The sequence below is a fragment of the Bos grunniens genome, chromosome 4, assembly GCF_055505025.1.
Source record: "Bos grunniens cultivar Pamir isolate PY7600 chromosome 4, Bosgru_T2T1.0, whole genome shotgun sequence".
In the NCBI taxonomy this organism is placed as follows: Eukaryota; Metazoa; Chordata; class Mammalia; order Artiodactyla; family Bovidae; genus Bos; species Bos grunniens.
Window position 1 is genome coordinate 110,240,489 of NC_141168.1, and position 25,195 is coordinate 110,265,683.

Consider the following 25,195-nt stretch of genomic DNA (forward strand, 5'->3'; position numbering starts at 1 on the left):
TAAAAGACGCTTACTCCTTGAAAGGAAGGTTATGACCAACCTAGATAGCATATTGAAAAGCAGAGACATTTCTTTGCCAACAGAGGTCCATCTAGTCAAGGCTATGGTTTTTCCAGTGGTCATGTATGGATGTGAGAGTTGGACTGTGAAGAAAGCTGAGCACCGAAGAACTGACGCTTTTGAACTGTGGTGTTGGAGAAGACTCTTGAGAGTCCCTTGGACTGCAAGGAGATCCAACCAGTCCATCCTAAAGGAGATCAGCCCTGGGTGTTCATTGGAAGGACTGATGCTGAAGCTGAAACTCCATACTTTGGCCACCTTGTGCGAAGAGTTGACTCATTGGAAAAGACTCTGATGCTGGGAGGGATTGGGGGCAGGAGAAGAAGGGGACGACAGAGGATGAGATGGCTGGATGGCATCACGAACTCGATGGACATGAGTCTGAGTGAACTCCAGGAGTTGGTGATGGACAGGGAGGCCTGGCGTGCTGCGATTCATGGGGTCACAAAGAGTCGGACACGACTGAGCGACTGAACTGGACTGGAACTGGACTTTCAGTTAAATTTGAATTTCAACAAACCACAAAAAATTTGTTCATATAAATATGTCCTTTATATTGCAAGGGACATGTTTAAACTAAAAATGTACCTGTTGGTCATCTGAAACTGCACCGTAACCCAGTGTCCTGTGTCTGATCTGGCCACCATAATGCAGACATGTTCACACATACATAGATACGTACACTTTTCCTTTTATCAAAGTGAATCAAACTGTATGTGTTACCCTAAGGCATGTTCTTTTACTTATTAATTTATCTAGTTAGCGTGTTAGAATTACCCAGGTTCTTTCTAACGGCTGCTTGTTATTACATTGTAGACTCATCACAATTTATTAAACTATTCCCTTATTGGTAGACATTTTAAGTGGGGTTTTTTGGTTGTTTTTTTTTACTCTTTCAGACAAAATAGCATTGACCCACTTGTATTGACTTACTCTGAACTGTGCTGTTGGTCCTGTTGGGTGAATTCCTAGAAGTGGAATCGCTGGGTCATAGCACATTGTCAAAACATGGTTTGTTCATTACCTTCAGACTGTTCACCGAACGGCTGAGGCGGCCACGTGCACGCGGGGTGCCTGGTCGGGTGGAGCCAGCCCTGGGTGGGAGGCTCCTCCCTGACCTCCAGAATCGGCTTCCTTTCTGCTCCACCAGGAGGGCCGTGAGACCAGGCACTGTGGTTCTCCGGCCGAGCACAGCGCCTGCCTCCAGAGCTGGCCTGGGACACAAACTTAGAGTAGTGACTATGAGTTTACTCAAGGGGTGGCTGTGAAATTAAAGAAATAGTGTATGTGGAGCGCCTGGGTTAAAAAACACACCTGTAAAATGCTCCTTTGTTTTTCTCACTCCACTTGCATTTCTAGGTTCTTCCTTAGCATCGAGGGGCTCTAGTGTGGGGAGGAAGACATCCTGATTACAGAAAAGGAGGGTATAATCCCTAACAGAACTACCCCTGAGTGCTATGGGACGATAGAAGGGGGCGCCAGGCTTAGCCTGTGGGTGTGAGGAGGTTTGCTCAGGACTTGGCCAAGATCTTCTTAAAGTAAGTCTTGGAAGACAGATGGCAAAGAATCGGATGGACAAGATGTATGCATTGTGGAGCAGGATGGTGGAGGGGCTTCCCAGGCACGGGGAGTAGCATTGCAGACGGGCAAAGATAGCACAGAGCTAATCATCTTCAGGGCATAGAAACAGCTGGAAATGCGACCAGAGGCAGATCAAGATCAGACATGAAAGTGCTTTAGGAAACAGCCAGGTTCTACCTTTGTCTTCTAATGAACAGTAGGTGACTTCTGTACGAAGAAGATTTCCATTTCAGAAATATCATTTAGTTAACATTATGGGGAAGAGAGATTTAAAATGCATGCTTAAATCTAAGGACAGGGGTTGTGTTGGGACACATTGCAGTCATACAGGGAAGAGGTACTGGCAACTCGAGAAGGAATGTAGAGATAGGATTTGAAAGGAAATTTAGGAGTCACATTACTAGGACTGGCTGGGTGGAGAGAAGGCATCTAAAATGTCTGTCCAATTTGTGGATCGATCATTCGGGTGGACAGTGGTGCCGGTATTTAAGATAAGTGCAGACTGCAAAGTTTGATCACGGTGATGAAACTGTGTTGCTATCTGAGGACATACTGAGATCAGTTGGTGTGGAATATTCTAGAAAAGCTGAGCAGGAAGCATGTCTGACCCTCTGGGGAGAGGTCCCATCTGCCAGTATGACTTTGGATGCTCAGAATATAACTGTTGGAGCCAGGAATGAGTGAATTGAGGAGGTGAAGGCAGAATTTAGAATTTAAGATTCTTTTGAGACACATGACTGGAAACACACACAAATGCTGCATGTTTGTGGTCACTGTTGTGGACAGCAAAAGGGAGCTTGCCAGAGACCCAGAGAAGGTGGTGCTGAAAGCTCAGGTGGAATTGGAGACCAGGACAGGTGACCGTTCCCAGTCTTAATCGTAGAAGTCGGGATGGGCAGGTGTTTACTAAGGTGAGGCCTTGGAGGATCAGTGGAAGATAATTTTTGTGGTTCCTGGAAAGAGAATGATCCAGAAGGCTAACTGGGAATTTTAGGTGGGCCAGGAAAAAAATTTAAAGACTAGAGGGGTATGTTCAAGACTGGCATCCTCACAGTGAGGGAGGGAGAGAATGGGATGAATTGACAGCGCAGCACTGACGTGTGTGCGCTGCCTTGGGTAAAGTGTGGGAAGTTGGGGAGTTGCTGTATAGCCCAGGGAGCTCGGCATAGCATTCTCTGATGACTTAGAGGGGTGGGGCAGGCTGGGGGTGGGGGCATGAGATTCAAGAGGCAGGGGACATGTACATACTTAGAGCTGATTCACTTGGTTGTGGCTCAGTGGTAGAGAATCTGCCTGCCAAGCAGGAGATTCGGGTTTAATCTATAGGTCAGAAAGATCCCCTGGAGAAGGAAATGGCAAAACACTTGGGTATTCTTGCCTGAAGAATTGCATGGACAGAGAAGCCTGGTGGGCTGCAGTCCATGGGGTCACAAGGGTTGGACACGACTGAGCGGCTAAATCACCACCTTGCGTTGTACAGCCGAAACCAGCACAACAGTGTAAAACAATTATCCTCCAATTACTTTTTTTTTTTCCTAAAAATAATAATAAAAAAATAAAAGACCATGATCCTGCATTTAGGGGAGAGGCATCCTTAAACCAGAACAACACTTGCTGTATAAAATTTACCTGTGCTTAGTACCTGGCTGCTCCCAAGACTAAGCTTCCTAGCCTTGGTGCCACCCATCTTTCCCTAGACAATTCCTATTGCATTGGCTACTTTAACACTAACTTGCTGAATTCTTTGTACAGTAAGATAGTCGTTAGATTCTGGGTGTTTTGTTTACTTTTGCCGTGGCGAATGCTCTTCTGTTCCCTCTAGCCTAAAGATCCCCTGTTTTCTCTTGGCCTCCCTGCTTTTCGTGTCTAGATATGACCACCCAGAGTCTCTTCTTCCTGTCCGTGGACGAACTTACTAGCCAGGAGCGTTTGTTCCTCCTTCCCCTGGAGATGCATTTGCCGCCTCTCTCCTAACAGGCTGCCAGCTTAAAAACTCAGTCCTTAAAACAACACGAACTAGCAACTGCTGAAGCGCTGCCTCTTCTGAGCCCCCTTAAACAGCTGTGCACGCGGCTTGACCCAGAACAGATAACACACACAGATGTGTTTATGGGAAGGAGGCACGAACACTCTCAGGGTGTTGTTTTCGGCTTCTCACCACTGCAGGGATTTCTTCTCTTTTTCAAGGAAGAGGTACATTGTGGTAAGCAGTGTTTTATGACCTATAATAAAAACCCTTGTAAAGACCATTTTTTGGACCCAGAGAAGCTAAGTGTTCTTTTCACTCCTCTCCGCCTCTCTGTATTGAAATGCACGCAGTTCAGCATTAATGCATAACATAAGGGAACAATATCACAAATTCTCATTCTTATTTAAGCTGGGAAAGCAACCAAAGTTAATTATGTAAGAAAATCCATTAGGAATGTGTTTCCCTACTTAGTAGTAGCTTCTGAACAAATATGTTGATTGAGTAAAAAGCTATATTGCATTTTATAGCATATTGTTATTATCTCATGGAAACACCCTTTTGAGAGAATGTCAACAGAAAACAGTCCCCAGGAACAGGCTAAAAGGCAACCTGAAGCCACCTTAGAAAGTTGGGTCTTATACAAACAAGGGACATGCAAAACATTCAGTGAACAGTAACAGATGATTTCTAAGGACGCTTCAGGACCTAAAATGCTAGCAATCTTTAGTCTTTCAAAATTAAGAACAGGCAACATAACACTTGATGTAAATAAAGTAATAACTGCTTTAAAGATGTATCCTCTAGGATGCACGTGGTAGTGTTTGTTGACCTTGGTGGCTGAGTGGTAAAGAGACCGCCTGCCAATGCAGGAGACACAAGAGACGTGGCTTTGAGCCCTGGATTGGGAGGATCCCCTGGAGAAGGAAATGATAACTCCCTCCAGTATTCTTGCCTGGGACATCCCATAGGCAGAGGAGCCCAGCGGGCTGCAGGCTCCAGAGTCGAACACACCTGAGCAACTGAGCGCCACCACCAGAATGGCTGTTTGGAAAGTTGGAGATTGTTCATGTCCCAGCTGGAGAAACTAGATGAGTCTAAACCTAGGGTGTTGCTGGACACCACTGCTAATGGCAGGTCCTCTCTTGATTCTATGGCATCAGTTCTGAACCCAGTGGACAAGCCAGGAAATTCAGTGTTTTTCGTTCTCACAGCCGCCCTCAAGAGAGTGTTATCCCCATTTTACAGATGAGGAAACCAAGGCTGGATGCGAGGGAAGGGAAGGTAGGCGTTAAGTAGCAGGCCCAAGTACACCCATTGTCTAACTGGGAGATGTAGCAGAGTCCTCAGAAGATGGCTCTGTAAAGTTGACCTCTGGAAATAAGCATTAGCAGATTGCATTCGTCTCTTGGATTGTCTTTCCCCTCTTTTCTTCTTTAGTGTTCTGGTTTAGATTCCTATTATCTCATGTCTTACGTCTTTTTTCCCCCTTGTGTTTTGATTTTTCCACATTTAACAGTGAATATGCGTGACACTTCTAATCAGACACTTAGAATATCTTTCCTTTTTGAAGAACAGTGAAGAGGAAGGAGGGATCCCATGTGAAATGCCGAGGCAGGACTCAGTTAGGAGTGGAACTTCTTGGTTGTGGCGAGTCAAGTGCTTATTGGTGATCTTGCAAGAGCCATTGTGTTCCCATTCACCGTTTGGATGTGGTGTGGGTGGGGAATGAGAAAGTGTGCACCCTGAAGACCGTTGGCCAAGGAAGGAAGGGGGTTGCTTTGGTTGTTCATGGTCAAGGGACAAGAGAAGGGGAAGTCCCAGATACAGTAGGAAGGGCAATGGTTAGTAGAGTGAGGGCAGGACTTGAGGAAGCTGGAATGCAGGCGATTCAGAGCATAGGAAGAAGAGGAACACTGCAGGGAAGGCCGGAAGGTTTTCCCACGAGGAGGTGAGGGAGGGAGACAGATTGCCAGTGCTCATCAACGGGTGGGTTGCGCCCGGGACGTTGGTAGCATCCCTTGGTGGCCTGTTTTTCTCTCTCAAGTGGAGTGCACTCTAGTGTGTTTGGAGAGGAAGAGAGCTGATAAAGTAGAGGGACAGCGGTGAGAATTTCTCCTACGGGGACACCACAAGAGGTAACTAGGGACCTGTATGATCCCTGGCAGCAGCGTCGTCGTTAGGGTTAGAGACTGACTTCGTATTAATAGTAGACACGTATGTGGCCATTTCCCCACTTAACAGCTCTCTGAAGCACAGGTAGAACAGCTGAGAAAGACAGCATTTGCGCTAACTGAGGTTAATCTTTGCATAGAGGATGAGATAGAATGACCTCAGAACCAAAGAGGTGAGGGAATTGACAGATTTAATGAATGATGTTTGAAGAAGTTGCTTTCCACGTTTAATTAATTATGCTAAGACGTTTATGTGAATTTAAGTGGTATTTTGACATTCAAATAAATGTAATTAAAGTGACTTTTAAATTTTTAATTAAAAAAAAAAGGATCAAAGTTAAGTAATAACATGTTCCTGATTTTAGCCATGGGTGTAGATGACACAGAATGGAATGGCTTGAAGAAGTCCAAGTTTCCTGAAGCTAAGGGAGTTGGTGGGGGGCGTGTTTCATTGGGGAGCAGGGGTTAAATGAAAGGTAGTGACCTTAACAGGTTTTAGTTAATATAATTTGAGTTGTTAGAATAATTTTCAGTTATAGAACAGGTTACAATTGTTCTTACAAGTTGTAAGAACAGTTGATGGCAAGTTGTAGAACACTTGATGAAGAAAGGTCTTGAAGTAAGAGCATTATTTTGGGGGGAATTCCCTGGCAGTCCAGTGGTTAGGACGCTGTGCTTCCACTTCAGGGGACCCAGGTTCAACCCCTGGTCAGGGAACTAAGATCCCACAAAGCCAATTTTTGGGCTTCCCTGGTAGCTCAGCTGGTGAAGAATCTGCCTGCAATGTGGGAGACCTGGATTCAGTCCCTGGGTTGAGAAGATCCCCTGGAGGAGGAAACAGCTACCCACTCCAGGATTCTGGCCTGGAGAATTCCATGGACTGTATAGTCCATGGGGTTGCAAAGAGTCAGACGAGACTGAGCGACTTTCACTTTCAAGAGCATTACTGGGCTGCCCAGGTGACGCTAGTGGTGAATAACCCACCTGCCAGTGTAGGAGACTTCGGAGACTCGGTTTCCCGTCTCTGGGTTGGGAAGATTCCCCTGGAGGAGGGAATGACAAATCACTCCAGTATTCTTGTCTGGAGAATCCCATGGACAGAGGAGCCTGGCGGGCCCCAGTTCACAGGGTTGCAAAGAGTTGGACACAACAAGCTACTTAGCAAGCACGCACTCGAGAGCATTATTGCCCTAACTACGAGGCCAGTGGGCAGCCCCAAAGTCCATCCTACTATTCAGGGATGTCCTCAGAGACCAGACTCTTTGCCTCATTACACTCTGTCATTGCCTGTGTGCAGATGAAATCTCCCTTTCCATGTCAAGGTGGTTGCTACAGTCTCAAGTTCATGCCCTCAAGCACAGGTGGAGAGTTAGGGCTGGGGGATGAGGAAGCAGTACAGCAGAGAGTTTTCTGCAGTGGTCTTACTAGGGGAAAAATACTTTCTGAAATGTGCCTATATGTCTCAGTAGCTAGGACTGGGTCTCTGGATCCACTCCTAGCAAAAAGGAATATGACTGCCAGGGATCAGTCCTTCCTGACTGGCACCCGACAACGTAGGCAAACAATCATATGCTTCACTCTTTGGAAAAGCAGTGTCTTAGTATCTCATTTGGAGAGGAGGCAAGTATGGAGTGAGAGACAAGTTTTCAGATGAGGGAAGAGAGAAGGAAAATGCAGGAAGACAAGATATTGTGTCCAGATGCAGCCATTAAAAAGCATACTATTGGGGACTTCCCTGGTGGTTGGGTGGTTAAGAATCCACCTTGCAATGTAGGGTTCGATCCTTGGTCAGGGAACTAAGATGCTAGGTGCTGCTGAGCAGGTGAGCCCACACACTCCTGAGCCCGTGGGCCACAACTAGAGAGTCCGTGGGCCACAATGAAAGATCCCACACAACTAAGACCCAACACAGTGAAATGAATTAATTTAAAAAAAAAAAAAACTTTTTAAGAAAAGCATACTGTTAAATTTTTTTATTATGAAGAATATGTTTTGAAATGGGGAAATAGCCACAGTATATTGTTAAATGATTTTAAAAGGATCACAAAACAGTGTGATCTCTGTTTTGTCTAGAACAAAAACCATTTTGAGTCATTAGCCAGCAACCTAAGCATTTATACTTTGTATTTTCTTATTTTTGCAATGTCAATTTTTGTATCCCGATCTGAGGAAGTTATACCTGACATTGCTGTCTGCAGTTTCAGTTCCCAGTGACTTTCCATTGTGGGTTAGAAATAGCCATCATGATGAGGTAATGATTACTTCTTTTAGACGGTCCGTTTAGCCATTGCATTGTCCCTCGAACACCCACAACATTTCCAGGTTTGGTGAACATCAGTTGCGATTTTCTAATTTCCACTTAGTTGGGACTGATCCTTTTCTTACTCAGCATTATCATCAGTTCCAGGATTGAATAGTATATATAGCTCCTTTTTATGCTCTTTTCAGAATACGTATTTTGTTAATAAAACTTATGCAGGAAATGACTTTTACTATGCTTTCATCCAGTTGCCTCGAAGCAGTGGAAGTAGGAGAGCCAGCAGCTGCGGTGAGGGGCTTCGCCTTTGTTTCTGCTGAAGAACCCCCAGGCCAGGCGTCCCTTTCCTCGGCCATCTCGCCTCCTTGGAAGCCAACGGCCCATGACTCGAGGCTAATCTTCAGGGCCTCCCATTTATTCCTTACTTCCAGTTTACCAGTTTTACTGTCCAGCTGATCTGAAGCTTTAAGGAGCCCGCTTTAACCCTCCTCTTGCTTTTTTTTGGGATTTGTTTTGCCCTTTGTGATTTGAGGTGAAGCATTCTGTGGGTTCTCCTGAGGCCCAGGGTTTGCAGCCCGTTGTTAACTCTGTGACTCGATCAGTGAAAGCCGGAGAAGCCACTCTCAGGTTTTGAAGTAGGGTACAGTGTCGACGTACACCAAGCTTCATACAGTGACTTCAGGCAGATTCTGCTTAAGCACAGAAGTGGAAGGAGTGAGAGAGATCGCCTGTGAGTGAATGAAGCCACCTGATAGACTGCCCAGGACTAGCCTTTGTTACCCATGGCTTCATTGCTTATGCAGTAATATTGTACCACATTTTACAGGAGAACTGTGATCCTGGGACTAGACTCAGCAGTCCACTTGTGGGCCTGTATACCCGAAATTATTGAAAGCAGGGTCACAAAGAGATACTTACATTTATATACCTACATTCGTAGCATATTCTTACAGCAACCAAAATAATACAAGTTCATCCTTCAGCATATGAATGGATAAGCAAAATGTCATCAATCCAGACAGTGGAATATTATTCAGCTTTAAAAGGAAGGAAACTCTGACGCACGCTACAACACGGATGAACTTTGAAGACATTACACTAAATGAAATAAGCCAGTCACAAGAACAAATACGTTATGATGCCACTTACATGAGGTATCTAGAGTGGCCGGATTCGTGGAAACAGAGAGTAGAGGAGTGGTTGCCAGGGTCTGGGAGGAAGGGAGCAATAAAGAGTTGTTTAGTGGGTATAGAGTAGAGTTTGAGTTTTGCAAGATAGATAAGTTCAGGAGATTGGTTATACAGCAGTTTGAATATACTTACTACTAAACTATACACTTGACATTGGTTAAGGTGGGAAATTTTATGTATAGCTTACCACAATATATATACTTATACCATAATATATATACCACAATATATATAGCTTAACAATATATATACTTGTAATCAACAAAAAGAGGAAAAAGAGATCCTGAGACTGGCCCTCTGCGTTGACGATAGTCCTCTGCTTTATGATTTTGTCGTCATGGGGTCTAAGTCTGTTCTTATAATTGTAGTGTAGTGTGTGGTGTTAGTCGCTCAGTCGGGTCTGCCTCTCTGTGGCCCGCCAGGCTCCTCTGTCCCTGGAATCTCCTAGGCAAGGATACTGGAGTGGGTTGCCGTGCCCTCCTCCAGGGGATCTTCCCGAACCACGAGTTGAACCCGACTCTCCTGCACTGCAGGCAAGTCAACATGTTATTGGTTTAGTGTTGTTAAAAAAAAAAAAACACAAAAACCTTTGTTGTGTTGGTCTGTGCGATTCCTCTAACATCCTTCGTAAGAAACAAACTAGATAGATCTTTGTACGAAACAACAAATCGTTTATAAAGACACCTCTGTTAAAACGTGGATAACAAATTTGAAAAGACTGGGGTTTAGAATAGGAGAAAAAAGTAATTAACTTTGTACAAGCTGTATATGTCTTAACTGTTTAAATCAATGAACTACTGACGTATTTTTGTTGCTGAAACCCGAGGGTGTGAATACATTGCTTAGGTTTAAGTAGATCTATCCAAAAGTCCAGAATTGTCTATTGAGAGCTGTCATTTCTGTGATTTACTTTATGGTATATAAGTTGGTGTTTTAAGTGTCTTTTGAAACTACATTTTTCACCGCTGGGAAAAAAAGACCCAATGATAAAACTTTTTCCCATTAAAAAAGCTTGAGGTAGATTTTCAGTTTGCTTGTTTTCAAGAAATAAGAGAATTAGAGCTCTAGAACGCCTAAGAGAAACTAATGGTTGTTGCAAGGCTTTGAAGACTTCTGGTGTTCAGACTGAAGTCCAGAGTCTTTTTAAGGGAGTTGCCAAGGACGAAACCCCATCTGAAGTCTCTAGGAGCCAGACTTCATTCCAGGATGGTGTCCTGTTGAAACAGGCGCCCACGTCACATGTTTCAGAAAGACAGAATGGGGGCCCCCAGTGACTGTTTATCGTCAGTGGGACTAGACATTCAAACCTTTTATGCCAGAACTGGGCACTGTAACATTAAAAGGCTTTAAACCTGTGTTTAACTTAATTGGCAGTATCCGTAGTCTCATTGCATTGCATCACTGGGATTACTGTGAAATATTTGAGTCTTGTATAAGACAGATTAATTTAGATTAAAATCTTGAGGAGCTAATTTAAAAGTATGTCTCACGATACTATAAATTGAGATGGAACAGATAATAAGCCTAAGTAGAGAGTCCTTTCAGATGTCTTTGATCAAAGCACTTGCGATGCTGAAGGAAAGGTGTTTTTTTTCCTTTCTTTGTTTAGTGTTACAGTTCATTCATTCATATAATTCTCAGAAATTGGGACCAGAGTTCTTATTCTTATTTGTGACCAGAGTTGCAAGTCTGTCATGCTCCAGTGCATCGATGCATTGGAATTAGTGAAGGAAACAAGATTTTTGGCAATTAAAAAAAAAAAAATCATTAACTCAAAGTTCGCTAGTTCGAAACTGTAATTGTAGCTGGATGTTTTGGGTTTAAAAGAAAACCCAGTTTGCTAACCAAAAAAAATTAAGTAGCCTGATAAAATCTAAAGAGTGGTGATTCTTACATAGAACCAACTCTTTATACATAGGTGTCATTTACATGGAATCAAACGTTAGACCAGTGTACGTGTTCTCACTGCCTAAACTGTGCTTTCGTATGATGTTAACAAGTCATTTTTATCTACATTTGCCTTTAAATAGAGGAGACCTACACTCTTAGAATAAGTAGCAAAATAACACAACCTAAAACCAAATAATAGTGATTATGGCATAGAAGGAAAACTATGCAGCCACTAAAAATCATATTGTATAAAAGAGTTAGATTTTAGAGGAATTTTGTTGAAGTGGCAAAATATTCAAAATGAATTGTTAAATCTTTATAAAGCAACTATAAAATGTGTACTGAATAATAACAATTTCTATTTTAAAATGTGTTATATTTCTATATTAATGTTATATATATTGATATGTAGTATATATGATATATTTTATATATAATGCTTCAGTATTAAATAGAATTATAATATATTTACATCTGCAGATATACCAGTATCTGTTTAAAAGACATGAAAGACAAAGTTATTTAACAGTAGAGTTTTCTCTGTTTTCTGAGTGGTGGTGTTTTGCATGATTTTTTTCTTCCTCTGGACTTTTAATGAATTTTTAAAAAATATTTCTACATGCATTAAGCATGGACCAATTTTATAACTAAGAAAAATATAGTATGTGCTGTGAAGTGAAAGTCTCTTAGTCGTGTCTGACTCTTTGTGACCTCATGGACTATATAGTCCTGGAATTCTCCAGGCCAGAATACTAGAGTGGGCAGCTGTTTCCTTCTCCAGGGGATCTTCACAATCCAGGAGTCAAACCGGGGTCTTCTGTGCTGCAGGCGGATTCTTTACCGGCTGAGCCACCAGGGCTGTATAAATACACAAATGAAAGCAGTATACATGTATTTAAACTTAGGTGGCTCAGTCAGTAAAGAATCCGCCTCCAATGTGGGAGACCTGGGTTCAATCCCTGGGCTGGGAAGATCTCCTTGGAGGAGGGCTTGGCAACCCACTCCAGTATTCTTGCCTGGAGAATCCCCATGGACAGAGGAGACTGGTGGGCTGCAGTCCGTAGAGCTGCAGAGTCGGACATGACGGAGTGACTAAGCGCAGCACACAGTTCAGGCTTTTTATAAATTTCATTTCAGTTCAGTCACTCAGTTGTGTCTGACTCTTTGCAACCCCATGGACCGCAGCACACCAGGCCTCCCTGTCCATCATCAACTGCCGGAGTCTACCCACACCCATGTCCATGGAGTCGGTAAAGCCATCCAACCATCTCATCCCTTATCATCTCCTTCTCCTGCCCTCAATCTTTCCCAACATCAGGGTCTTTTCAAATGAGTCAGCTCTTCGAATCAGGTGGCCAAAGTATTGGAGTTTCAGCTTCAACATCAGTCTTTCCAATGAACACCCAGGACTGATCTCCTTTAGTATGGACTGGTTGGATCTCCTTGAAGTCCAAGGGACTCTCAAGAGTCTTCTCCAACATATAAATTTGCTGCTGCTGCTGCTAAGTCGCTTCAGTCGTGTCCAACTCTGTGCGACCCCATACACAGCGGCCCACCAGGCTCCCCCGTCCCTGGAATTCTTCAGGCAAGAACACTGGAGTGGGTTGCCATTTCCTTCTCCAATGCATGAAAGTGAAAAGTGAAAGTGAAGTCGCTCAGTCATGTCCGACTCTTAGCGACCCCATGGACTTCAGCCTACCAGGCTCCTCCATCCATGGGATTTTCCAGGCAAGAGTACTGGAGTGGGGTGCCATTGCCTTCTCCAACATATAAATTCGATGGGCCTTGTTAGTAATTACTTGGTTCAGATTTTTACGTATTTATTCTACTCATTGGCTGCTTACACTGTTTGAACACTGAAACATGAATCAAGCCATTTATTCTTGGTACTGTTTGAAAGGGTTGGTGCTTAGTGTATAAGAAGCTAAAGATGGCAAGCCAGGATGGCATTACTTTAGGTTAGTCATGCTGTTTAAAATCCACTCCTTGCAAGTCGTGTGCATGTGTTTCCAATAACGACTTGTGTGCCACAGAAGATTGCTTTCATTAACATTTTGTGCTTCACTTTCACACTCTCGTTTATTCGTTGCAAGTTGCTTTACCCTCAGTGGTTCTTAAGTCCTGGACCACTGTCCCTCAGCAGTGCGGTCTGATCTTTTCGTCTTTGGAAACTTAGAAGGTGACCCCGGCCAGTTCATCAGGCCCGTTTAGGTGGCGCTCAGAAAGAATTCCAGTTCACCTGTGTCATCCCCACTTGGTGCTTTGTCCACTGGCCTTGTGACAGTGGCCACGTTTCCTCTGGTCATTTCTGACTCGGTCTCCCCTAGGAAACGAGACACTTCACCGATGATCATTTGTTTCCTGCAAACTACACAACCTCTTCACATGCATTACTTCGTTTAAATCTCGTATTATGAAAAGTAAGCCCCATTTTCTCCTTTTTGTAGGTGGAAAACTCAGGCTTTGGTTTAGAATAAGCCAGGAAGGTAGAACTCCCCTGAAGAAAATATCAGAACTATAAGCCAGTAACCAAATAGAGCCCAACTGATGAACAAGTGTGTGCTCACTGCCCCTCCCGGCTCTGAAGCCCCTGATGCTGCCTAAGCATTTTTCTAGCCCTTACAAGAGCCTAATTAATTCCATCCTCCCTTTACCGCATTCTCACAGTGTTACGTGGGGTAGGTCAGTCTTGTGAGCCTCCAGATTTCCAAGGGTCATATCACGTTCACTATCTTAAATTCCTGCCATCCGACACTGCCTCTGAGTTTAAAACATTGTACCTGCTTTTGTAAGTTCTAAAATGAGAAGAAGGTGCGACGTTGGTCCAGATGCCTCCGTGCTGCCTGACTCTGTCAGCAGCAAGTGCTCACTGCGGTGGATGCTTTACGAGCAGTGATCCTGTGCTGCAGGTTTTGTCACTTTCCTGTTTTTATGGACAGAAAAAGTGAGGCTTGGTGAGGTAAAACTGCTTACCTGGTTTTCCATACTCGTATGATCTTTGATCTAATAAAGGAGTGCCTTGGGAGTTAGAATCCAGTTTTCCTGGACTCTGGTTCAAATCAACACTCTGGTTTTTTTTTTTGCTAGTGGTGTTACTTCGGGCTGATTACATACACCTACTATGTATCAGCTTCTTGACCTGTGAAATGGGTTGATAATATTATTTACCTCAGTGTTGTGGTATGGATTAAGTGAATTACTAAAGCAGGACTTGACACATAGTGACTGCTGAATAATAGGTGCTATAAAAATATTAAGAACTACCATTGCTGTTATCATCGTTTACTGGATTTTAATTGTTGAAATCATGTGTTAAATCATATAAAAGTATGTGAAGTGAAAAATGTCCCTCTCTCGCCAACTACTTTCTCTCCCCGCCATTAACCCTGGACACCAGTTTGGTATGTATCCTTCCAGAATATTTCCTATGTCATCTGGAACTTTTTTTTTTTTTGGCTTCACCAGGCCTTAGTTGCAGCACATGGGATCTTTAGTTGAGGCATTTGAACTTTTTAATTGTGGCATGTGGGATCTAGTTCCCTGACCAGGGATCAAACCTGAGCTCCCTGCACTGGGAGTACAGTCTTAGCCACTGGACCGCCAGGGAAGTCCCTGAAATTATTTTTTAAATCATCCTTTCATTAATAAAATATGGGTGGAGAGTGGCACTTTTTGTAGTAATGTTGAGCATGGGAGAGTGGAGCGGTAGAAAGGGAGACACATTCATTCATTCAGCAGGTGTTTATCAAATGCTTTATATGTGCCAAATACTATTCTAAGTACTGAGAATTCAGCATGTTGAATTTCTCTTTTGGCAAATGATTGATTTTGTTTCTTGGTTTTATTTAGGATATGATGTTTCAGCTTCTCCGAGGCCTGGACTTTCTTCATTCTCACCGAGTGGTGCATCGTGATCTAAAACCACAGAACATTCTGGTGACCAGCAGTGGACAAATAAAGCTGGCTGACTTCGGCCTTGCTCGCATCTACAGTTTTCAGATGGCTCTTACCTCAGTGGTGAGTGAGAAAGCACTGTTCTTTCCTTCAACTTCATTTTCCTCTTTGGAATGACAGACTGCCCCCATTCCAGGCCCCTAATGTTATTACTGCCCGTGGTCAGTTTGTGGACAGAATGTCTTTGCACTTTTTATATGGCGGGCTGTAGGAAGAGAGTGTTCTGCTTACCACTGCAGACACATCCGGGCTGGGCTTGTTGTGGACAGAACCCATTGCAGAAATAGACCGTTGCTTCTTAGCCACTAGAAAGGAATCAGTTACAAGTTTCCCAATGGTTTTGCCATATGGCTTTTTGCCATAACCACTGTTTTCAGAGCTGCATATGTCGTGTCTGGGGAGACACAGCTCGAGGTCAGGGAGAAGACAGCACCAAGAACATATCCCTATCCTAGCCTGAGAAACAGTCAGGTACCTGCACACGTGTGCGAAAGCACTCCTGTGAGGCTGTGGTGTCGACTGTGAAGAAGAGATTGAATTCACGGTGAACTTGGGTGATCCAGGAACAGGCAGCACCACCCCTCCACGGGACGCCTTCCTCCAAGCCAAAACACAAGCGCAGACCCACAGGCTCTATTTTGGCGAAGAAGGACAGTTGTAATCTGGGTTTTTTGTCTCATAAAACCATAATCCGCTGACTTTGGTTAGCTTCTGTTTCTCCTAATGTAGTTCATTGTTTCCGAGATGAATTTTGGTGAAAATGCACCCAAAATATACAACAGGAGTCTGGAAGTAAGCACTAATAAATCCTTGTCTTTGAAGGGCCTGTTTTACATACAGTGAATTCATGCATAGATTTTTTTTTTTTTTAAAGCCAGGGAATGTCCCTTTGCTGGGCTATGTATTCGGGGCAGGACATGGACGTTTGGATGTGGACTCGGAGAATCCTTTTGATTCCATGAACTCTACTAACATTGCCCCTAAAGCTTTAGATTAAGCCTTAAGTAAAAGAATCTTCATGAGTCAATAGGCCATTGTCTACGTATTATCCATCTTTTTTTAAATGAATTAATTTATTTTAATTGGAGGCTAATAACTGCACAGTATTGTGGTGGTTTTTGCCGTATATTGACATGAATCGGCCATGGGTGTGCATGTGTCCCCCGTCCTGAATCCCCCTCCCACCTCCCTCCCCATCCCATCCCTCTGGGTTGTCCCAGTGCACCAGCTTTGAGTGCCCCATTTCATGCATCAAACTTGGACTGGTGATCTATTTCACATATGGTAACATACATGTTTCAAGATGGTCACGACGACCCTATATGCGAGACAGCAAAAGAAATGCAGATATAAAGTCTCTTTTGGACTCTGTGGGAGAAGGTGAGGGTGGGATGATTTGAGAGAATAGCATTGAAACATGTATATTACTGTATCGTCCGTCTTTTAGCCTCAAAGTGTTTCTCAGTCAAGGGTGGCGCTGGAGGGAGGGGGGGAGGGGAAACGTGGTTGAGAAATGTATGACAGCATCTTTGGTCATCATAACAACTTGGGGGGTGGAGGCAGCTGCAAGGTGGCTAATATTCTGCTTAACAAAGAATTGCCTCCACAAATTCCAGTAATGCCCCAGCTGAGAAGTAGACATTCAGGAGGGGAGTTGGAAATTCTCGGAGAGAACTTGCCTTATAAAAAAACACTCAATTTGCAAAAGTATTCTGCTTCCTCATCCCCGAAATACAGATGCTGGAACCTGGTACATGTCAGATCGCGTGGTTCCCAGTGTTCTACACTGTACCTAGGGCAAGAGAGTTTTTTTTTACAGAAGATTCCTTTGAATGCGTCACCACTGTTGAGAGAGAAGCATTCTTGTTTCCTGTTGGCCCAACACACACTGTCACTTTTGAGAAGAGTGGGCACAAAATGGTGTTTAAAGGACACATCTCCGATTTGGGTGGTGTCAAGGGAGCCCTTGTATGCTTATATAATCGCACCACAAAGGGCTGAGTCTGTGTGTTTGCCCAGTGGGAAGGGTGAGGTGGCTGCGGCTTCCCTAGGAAGTAGTTTTGTATGTTGTTTCGGGGCCCTGGGGAGAAGCTTGAATAGGCTTTGCGATCTGGACAGATGATAGAAGGAACTGGTCTCCTAGGGTAGATTAATTGAAGGAAGGATGAGCCATAACTGAGCCACTTTATTTTAATCCCCCCTCAACGGGGCACTGAAAACCGTAAATAAAAACAGGAAACCCAGTTGGGTTTGTTTTGATTTTTTTTTTTTCTTCTTCTTAAATTTGAGGAATGATAGCCCAGCTTGTGCGTAACACCAATTAACATTCCATTCTCCCTGAAAGTTGATATGTTCAGACAGGAAAATGGAGACAAATGATTTCGTACAGAAAAGGGGAAAGGCAGTCATAAATACCTGATTTTTCAGTATCTAGCTTGTACTGTATACTTTTTATGTGACATAAAATAATTCTTATGTGACATGAACTAAAAAGGTTTAGCAATCAGAAAAGACACTGGAACAAATTGAGATTTTACTTGAAACAGTAGTAGCTGAAATTTAATGTTAAGAATAAAGAGTATGATTCCTGTAGAATGCTGCATTAAATTTTTTCCCACTGTTCGATATTTTTCTTTTTAAGGGAAAATCCATTTCTGTAGTGATACATTGGTTTGCATACACATGGTGACACTAGACTTGGAATTGTTTTTTTCAGAATGAACTGGTATTTTGGGGTTTTTTTGTTTGTTTGTTTGTGTTTTTTTTGCATTTCTCAAAGAGAAAAAGACTACATTCCACTTCCTGGAAATACGCATATTTTAGTGGGTTATGTCATACAGGAACTGGGAATCAACTTGATTTGTGGAATGTTAAAGAAATTTCAAGTTAACTGATTGGAAACTGACATTTTACAACCATGAGAAACACTAATACACTACTTCTGTTCCAAAGCCGGACTCAGATTTCCCCTTTTGGTACCCCCCGCAGCAATTAATCCCACCTTCCTCCCGCATTATTTCCAGAGAAACATTAATGCCTTTTGTAAGACTTTTCTGTCTTGTTTGTAATTATTTAGGGATTTTGTTTATCAAGCTGTAAGTTCCTTAAAGGAGTGGGCCTTTGGGGTAGAAATTAATTTAGGACAGTCATAAGTCTAGACTCTAGTTGTGGCTGAAGTTGGTGTAACATAGGGGCAAACGATCTGGTTTGGCTTGTCTTCATCTGATAAGGAGGAGGCTTATGTGCCTTTAGGGCTTCCCTGGTGGTTCAGTGGTAAAGAATCCGCCTGCCAATGCAGGAGACTCGAATTCAATTCTTGGGTCAGGAAGGGTCCCCTGGAGATGGAAATGGCAACCCACTTCAGTATTCTTGCCTGGGAAATCCCATGGACAGAGGAAGGAGCGTGGTGGGCTACAGTCCAAGGGGTTGCAGAGTCAGACACGACTTAGTAACTCAACAACAATTAAGTGCCCTAAACTGGGTGCCTTCCCCATGACACAAAGGTGTCTTAGGAAGAATTGGGGTTTTGCTATTCAGTATACAATCAGGTATGTACATGTAACCTCAAAGGGAAAAGTGGTTTATACTTGTTTCTGTAAATTGTACAGAATCAACATGTGGATGGCTACAGTGAAGACCTTAGAACCAGGCAGGAGGGTCCTGTGGCCTGGGTTTCACAATTTGGAGGAGCCAGCACTGGCCCTGCTCTAGCCACGCCTCTCTTGATGAGGACAGAATCCAGATACCTCTCAGAGTCTGAGACCCCCACGCTCAGCCAGCTAAACGCAAGGCTTTGGAGTTCCCTGACCGAATGGGAATCGCACAAGCTCTTCTCTTCTTCCTAAAAGCACATCGGGCCACCTGTGTGCTCGCCACACGCCTAAGGGGCAGTAGCTTGCAGACGTTGGGCAGGATGGGGACATGCAGAGGGGGGTGGCCGTAAGCACGTACATGAGGCCTCTTGTTCTGCAGGGAGGAGCTGGGAAGGTGAAGAGAAGTGGGGCCCATTATACTCAGAGCCTGGTGAAGAACTGTTTCTGAAACCCTGAAAATCAAATTCTGCGACCTGTAATGAAATAACTACATTTGTGGAAAACCAGAGAACAGGTCCAAGGGAGCTTCTTTCCATTGTACGTAAGGGACCTGTACAAATCATGCCCCATGCGGTTATATATAATCTTGTGGCAGATGGATTTCAAGAATACAGGCATACCTCATTTTATTCGCCTCGCTCTATTGCGTTTAGCAGATGTTGCATGTTTTACAAATGGGCGCTTTGTGGTGATCCTGCATCATAGCACCGTTTTCCAACAGCGTTTGTTCAGTTAATGTCTCTGTGTCACTTTTTTGTAACTCTGGCAATATTTCCAGCTGTTTCAGTCTTAAATTGAATATTTGTTTTGGTGATCTGTGATGTTACTATTTCAAAAACATTATGTGCTGCAGAAGGCAGGATTTCTTAGCAATAATTATTTTTTAATTAAAGCATGTACATTTTCAGGGCTTCCCAGGTGTCATAGTGGTAAAGAATCTGCCTGCCAATGCAGGAGACACAGGAGACGTGGGTTCGATCCCCGGGTTGGGAAGATTCCACTGGAGCAGGGCATGGCAGCCCACTCCGGTATTCTTGCCTGGAGAATTCCATGGGCAGAGGAGCCTAGCGGGCTGTAGTTCGTGGGGTCTCAAAGGGTCATACAACACTGAGCAAACACGCACACATGGACTTTTTGTTTTGTTTGTTTTTTAATTAATTTGTTTTAATTGGAAGAGAATTACTTTATTTTGGTGGGTTTCCCGTACATCAACATTAATCGGCCACAGGTATACATGTGTTCCCCTCCCCTCCCCCCACCATCCTGAACTCCCCTCCCACCTGCATCCCCACCCTACGCCTCTGGGTTGTCCTAGAGCACCAGCTCTGGGTGCCGTGCTTCATGCACAAACTCAGATTGGCCATCTGTTTTACATATGGTAATACACGTTTCAGTGCAGTTCTCTCAAATCATCCCACCCTCGCCTTCTCTCACTGAGTCCGAAAGACTGTTCTTTACATCTGTGTCTCTTTTGCTGTCTCGCATATAGGGTCATCGTTACCATCTTTCTAAATTCCATATATATGTGTTAATATACTGTGTTGGTGTTTTTCTGTCTGACTTACTTCACTCTGTATAATAGGCTCCAGTTTCATCTACCTCATTAGAACTGATTCATATGCATTCGTTTTAATAGCTGAGTAATATTCCATTGTGTATATGTACCACAGCTTTCTTATCCATTTGTCTGCCAATGGACATCTAGGTTGCTTCCATGTCCTGGCTGTTGTAAACAGTGCTGTGATGAACATTGGGATACACATGTCTCTTTCAGTTCTGGTTTCCTCGGTGTGTATGCCCAGCAGTGGGATTGCTGGGTCATATGGCAGTTCTCTGCATATAAGTTAAATAAACAGGGTGACAATATACAGCCTTTATGAGAAACGCTGGACTGGAAGAAACACAAGCTGGAATCAAGATTGCCGGGAGAAATACCAATAACCTTAGATATGCAGATGACACCACCCTTATGGCAGAAAGTGAAGAGGAACTAAAAAGCCTCTTGATGAAAGTGAAAGTGGAGAGTGAAAAAGTTAGCTTAAAGCTCAACATTCAGAAAACGAAGATCATGGCATCTGGTCCCATCACTTCATGGGAAATAGATGGGGAAACAGTGGAAACAGTGTCAGACTTTATTTTTCTGGGCTCCAAAATCACTACAGATGGTGACTGCAGCCATGAAATTAAAAGATGCTTACTCCTTGGAAGGAAAGTTATGACCAGCCTAGATAGCATATTCAAAAGCAGAGACATTACTTTGCCAACAAAGGTTCATCTAGTCAAGGCTATGGTTTTTCCTGTGGTCATGTATGGATGTGAGAGTTGGACTGTGAAGAAGGCTGAGCACCGAAGAATTGATGCTTTTGAACTGTGGTGTTGGAGAAGACTCTTGAGAGTCCCTTGGACTGCAAGGAGATCCAACCAATCCATTCTGAAGGAGATCAGCCCTGGGATTTCTTTGGAAGGAATGATGCTAAAGCTGAAACTCCAGTACTTTGGCCACCTGATGCAAAGAGTTGACTCATTGGAAAAGACTCTGATGCTGGGAGGTATTGAGGGCAAGAGGAGAAGGGGACAACAGAGGATGAGATGGCTGGATGGCATCACTGACTCGATGGACGTGAGTCTCAGTGAACTCTGGGAGTTGGTGATGGACAGGGAGGCCTGGTGTGCTGCGATTCATGGCATCGCAAAGAGTTGGACAGGACTGAGCGACTGATCTGATCTGATCTGATGGCAGTTCTATTTCCAGTTTTTTAAGGACTCCCCACACTGTTCTCCACAGTGGCTGTACCAGTTTGCATTCCCACCAACAGTGTAGGAGGGTTCCCTTTTCTCCACACCTTGTCCAGCATTTATTGTTTGTAGAATTTTTGATGATGGCCATTCTGACCCGTTTGAGATGGTACCTTATTGTGGTTTGGATTTGCATTTCTCTGATAATGAGTGATGTTGAGCATCTGTTCGTGTGTTTATTAGCCGTCTGTATGTCTTCTTTGGAGAAATGTCTGTTTAGTTCTTTTCCCACTTTTTGATTGGGTTGTTTGGTTTTTTTGTTATTGAGCTGCATGAGCTGCTTGGATATTTTGGACCTTAATTCTTTGTCAGTTGTTACATTTACTAGTATTTTCTCCCCTTCCGAGGGCTATCTTTTCACCGTGCTTGTAGTTTCCTTCATTATGCAAAAGCTTTTAAGCTTAGTTAGGTCCCTTTTGTTTATCTTTGCTTTTATTTCCATTACTCTGGGAGATGGCTCACAGAGGATCTTGCTGTGATTTGTGTTGGAGAGTGTTCTGCCTAACACATACACATTTTTAAAGACGTAGTGCTATTGCATTCTCAGTAGATCATGGTTGGTTGGTCAGTCACTAAGTCATGTCCGACTCTTTTGCGTGTGTCTGCTCCCTTAAACTCAGTGAAGTGCCTGATCGTGACAGTGCACACATCATGCTCCCTCTGTGGTGTGAGACTGCTTTGAGGGCCGTTCAGAGCGGTGCCAGGGTTGATGTTTTTATATCCAGATGTAATGGCCACATCTATGCAGTTAGAGTGAGTCACTCCCCAGGGCAGTCACCATGATGCCACCTGTGGGTAGAGAGAAGGCTACAGCCTAAAATGAGCTCGTTCCCTTTGGGGCATCAGTAACTTCTCATGCTGGGATGAAGTCCAGAATCGCCCTGCCATAAACCAATTTCTGTTCTTCGGTGAACAATAAGTATTACAGTGCCTTTTCAGTGTTTTGGGGGCGCCTTTATCCAATCATTAGACAAATGGGAGAATTCGCATTTTTCCTCCAAATGCCTGTGCCTACCACACAGTTTGGAGGGAAAAAATCCACTTTGTATCGTATGGAAGAATGAGAATATTCTGTCTTCAGTGACTTAATAAAAATTCTTACTAAGTGAATCACATTCTCCTTCTCGAAAGTTCCTTTTTTCTGTATTATCTTTCCTATTAAAGGACATATGTAAGCATATGAAAGCACCTTCCTCTCTGTAGAAGTAAAAGATAACAACTAAATAGGAAACATGGGAGACTGTTTTGATAATTATATGGATTACAAAAATTCACTTGGGGATTTTTTTTTATGTGAAACTGATAAGACTCCCAAAATTTCCATATTTAAAATCACTCCACAAGAATTAGAAAAAATCCCAATTGCTTACATCCTCTCCTTACGCCTCTGGTGTTTTCCTCTTCCGGTGCCCACATGGGTAGCAATTGCATGCGAGCATGAGTGCCAGGTCACTTCAGTCATATCCAACTCTTCGTGACCCCTTGGGCTGTATAGTCCACCAGACTCCTCTGACCGTGGGATTCTCTAGGCAAGAATACTAGGGTGGGTTGCCGCACTCTCCTCCGGGGGTCTTCCCGACCTAGGGATCGACTCTGAGTCTCTTACATCTTCTCCTTTGTCAGGCAGGTCCTTTGCGCCTCCTCGGAAGCCTGTGGGTAGCGCTTAGTAAACACGAAAGAAACCTTGTGGATTCAGAAAGTCTTTGATAACCCGAGGGTAGAAAGTTAATGGAGTTGTGACATTCAGTCAGCAGATCCTGATCGCTTTCCACGTGCCAAGCACTGTCAGTGAATCCGAGGGACCGTGGGGAGCAGAAGTGGACGAGGTCTTGCTCTCATGGAGCTCAAAATGGGGAGGCAGATCTTAATCAGTTAGTCATGCCAAGAAGTGTAGAGTTAGAAACAGAGATAAGTGCAACAAGGGAGAAGGGCAGAATGCTGCAAGGCCCTTGGGTCAGGGAAGCCCTCCCCGCTCACACCCTCCAGGATGGGAGATGCTGAGAGGCCGCCAGCATCCTCCCTGGGTGCAGGCCCCATGGAGGTGCCCGTCCTGCACTCTGTGCTCATTTTGTCCGTTTCTGTTTGGGATAGCTCACTCGACAGCTGGCACCACCAAGCCGGCAAAGGGAAGCCAGACCCAAGATCAGAGAACAATGTCATCTTTTACAGGAGAAAATAAATTGTTTATGCTTGTTTCCTCTCCGTGCGTGTTGTATTTACTATGGAGACCTGGCAGGGTCTGTGCCTCCTCGGGCAGCCGAGTTGCTCCCACAGAAGCCTGCAAAGCCTGCCAGTGCATACTGAGTAAATCAGGGCAAAGGCGTGAACCGAGTATAATGGAAAAAACCCAAAGCCTGTCGCCAGGGCACCTCGGCGAAAGGGCAGGACACACCTCGCCAGGCTCCCGTGGCTCCCGCCCCGTTCGACCTCCGCTCGCCCAGAGACAGCCAGGTCTGTTGTGAACGCCTCCAGTCGCCAGTGCGTGTTTCCCAGCTCACAATGGAGCGCTTGTGCCGCCTTCGTTTTCACTTTCACCAGCGAGGGAAGCGGAGCACAATGGGGCAGTGCCCACGGCTTGGGAACAGGACACGTTTTTCCTTAGGGTTCCCAGGGCTGGGGACGTGGAAAAGGCCAGAGCCAAGACAAACACGCGAAGCCGGCCAGATCCTCCGTTACGCTTTCTCAGTGGCAATCAAACACATTTCCAGTTACCATCTGATGGGTAGTCTCTGCCTGTGGGGTAAAGGCAGATGCTGTTGACCACGGTGAGCACCTTCCCTGAAGAAAGAGCCTGTATTCCTCACTGTACAGGATGCCGCCGTGGCGTGCCTGCGGGTGCCTATCGCATCGCACCAACTCTTCTTGCTCAGTCCATCAAATGACTGCTTTCCTTGTTTGTAAAAGATAGACGTTCATTTGATTGCAGCTCCTTCGTAAGCGATCACTGCTGAAAATTAGTTCTGGACAAAAACAGTTTAACTGTAATGCTACTGCCTGGAAGCTGTTTTGCTTCCTCCATACATCTGTTCGGCCCCCTCATCAAGGTATGATATAGACAGGGTCTGCTTGTCACCTGGTTATCTACGTTCATCCTGCCCGTGTCTACCCTGTGTGAGGCCATTCAGGCCTCAGAAGTAAGTTGAATGATGGCTTAAAGGTGAGTCACTCAGTCGAGTCTGACTCTGTGACCTCATGGACTGTAGCCCGCCAGGCTCCTCTATCCATGGAGTTCTCCAGACAGGAATACTGGAATGGGTTGCCCTTCCCTTTTCTGGGGGATCTTCCCGACCCAAGGATCAAAGCCTGGTCTTCTGCATTACAGGCAGATTTTTTACTGTCTGAGCCACAGGGGATGCCCAAATCTCAGAAGCTCGAGGCCAGGTTTGAGTGTAAAGACCAACCATTGTTTTAACGTTTTGGAGTCCAAGTGCTTTAGAGAGGTTTTGCAAACAGAGGGTTTCTTAGGGATCCAGAAGCTGGAAACATTTCGTTGCCTCTTCCATTTAATATTCGTATGGGAATGATTACTCCATCGCCCCTAAATTCCCTTAACTCAAGTGTCCTGTCATGTCCCTTCAGCAGAGTATGAGACGCGGTCCTTAGAATTGAGTAGAAAACAATGTCTCTATAACTTGGATTTTCACATCCTCTCTAATTCTTAGGATATGTCACTTCTGGTGTTTTGCAGATACCGCTGCTTGCTCCCTTGTAAGGCGGGGAAAGATAGGAATATC

At 44.2% G+C, this 25,195-nt stretch overlaps 1 protein-coding gene across 6 annotated transcripts in view; it reads left to right on the forward strand.

Moving 5' to 3' along the window:
- The window catches only part of CDK6 (cyclin dependent kinase 6), a 251,474-nt gene that overhangs the window by 102,769 nt on the left and 123,510 nt on the right, over window positions 1-25,195 (forward strand). For all 6 annotated transcript variants that reach the window (XM_086397894.1, XM_086397898.1, XM_086397895.1 and 3 more), the window contains exon 4: window positions 14,968-15,135. In XM_086397894.1, the coding sequence (XP_086254020.1) occupies window positions 14,968-15,135 (168 nt within the window). The remainder of the gene's footprint in view (window positions 1-14,967; window positions 15,136-25,195) is intronic.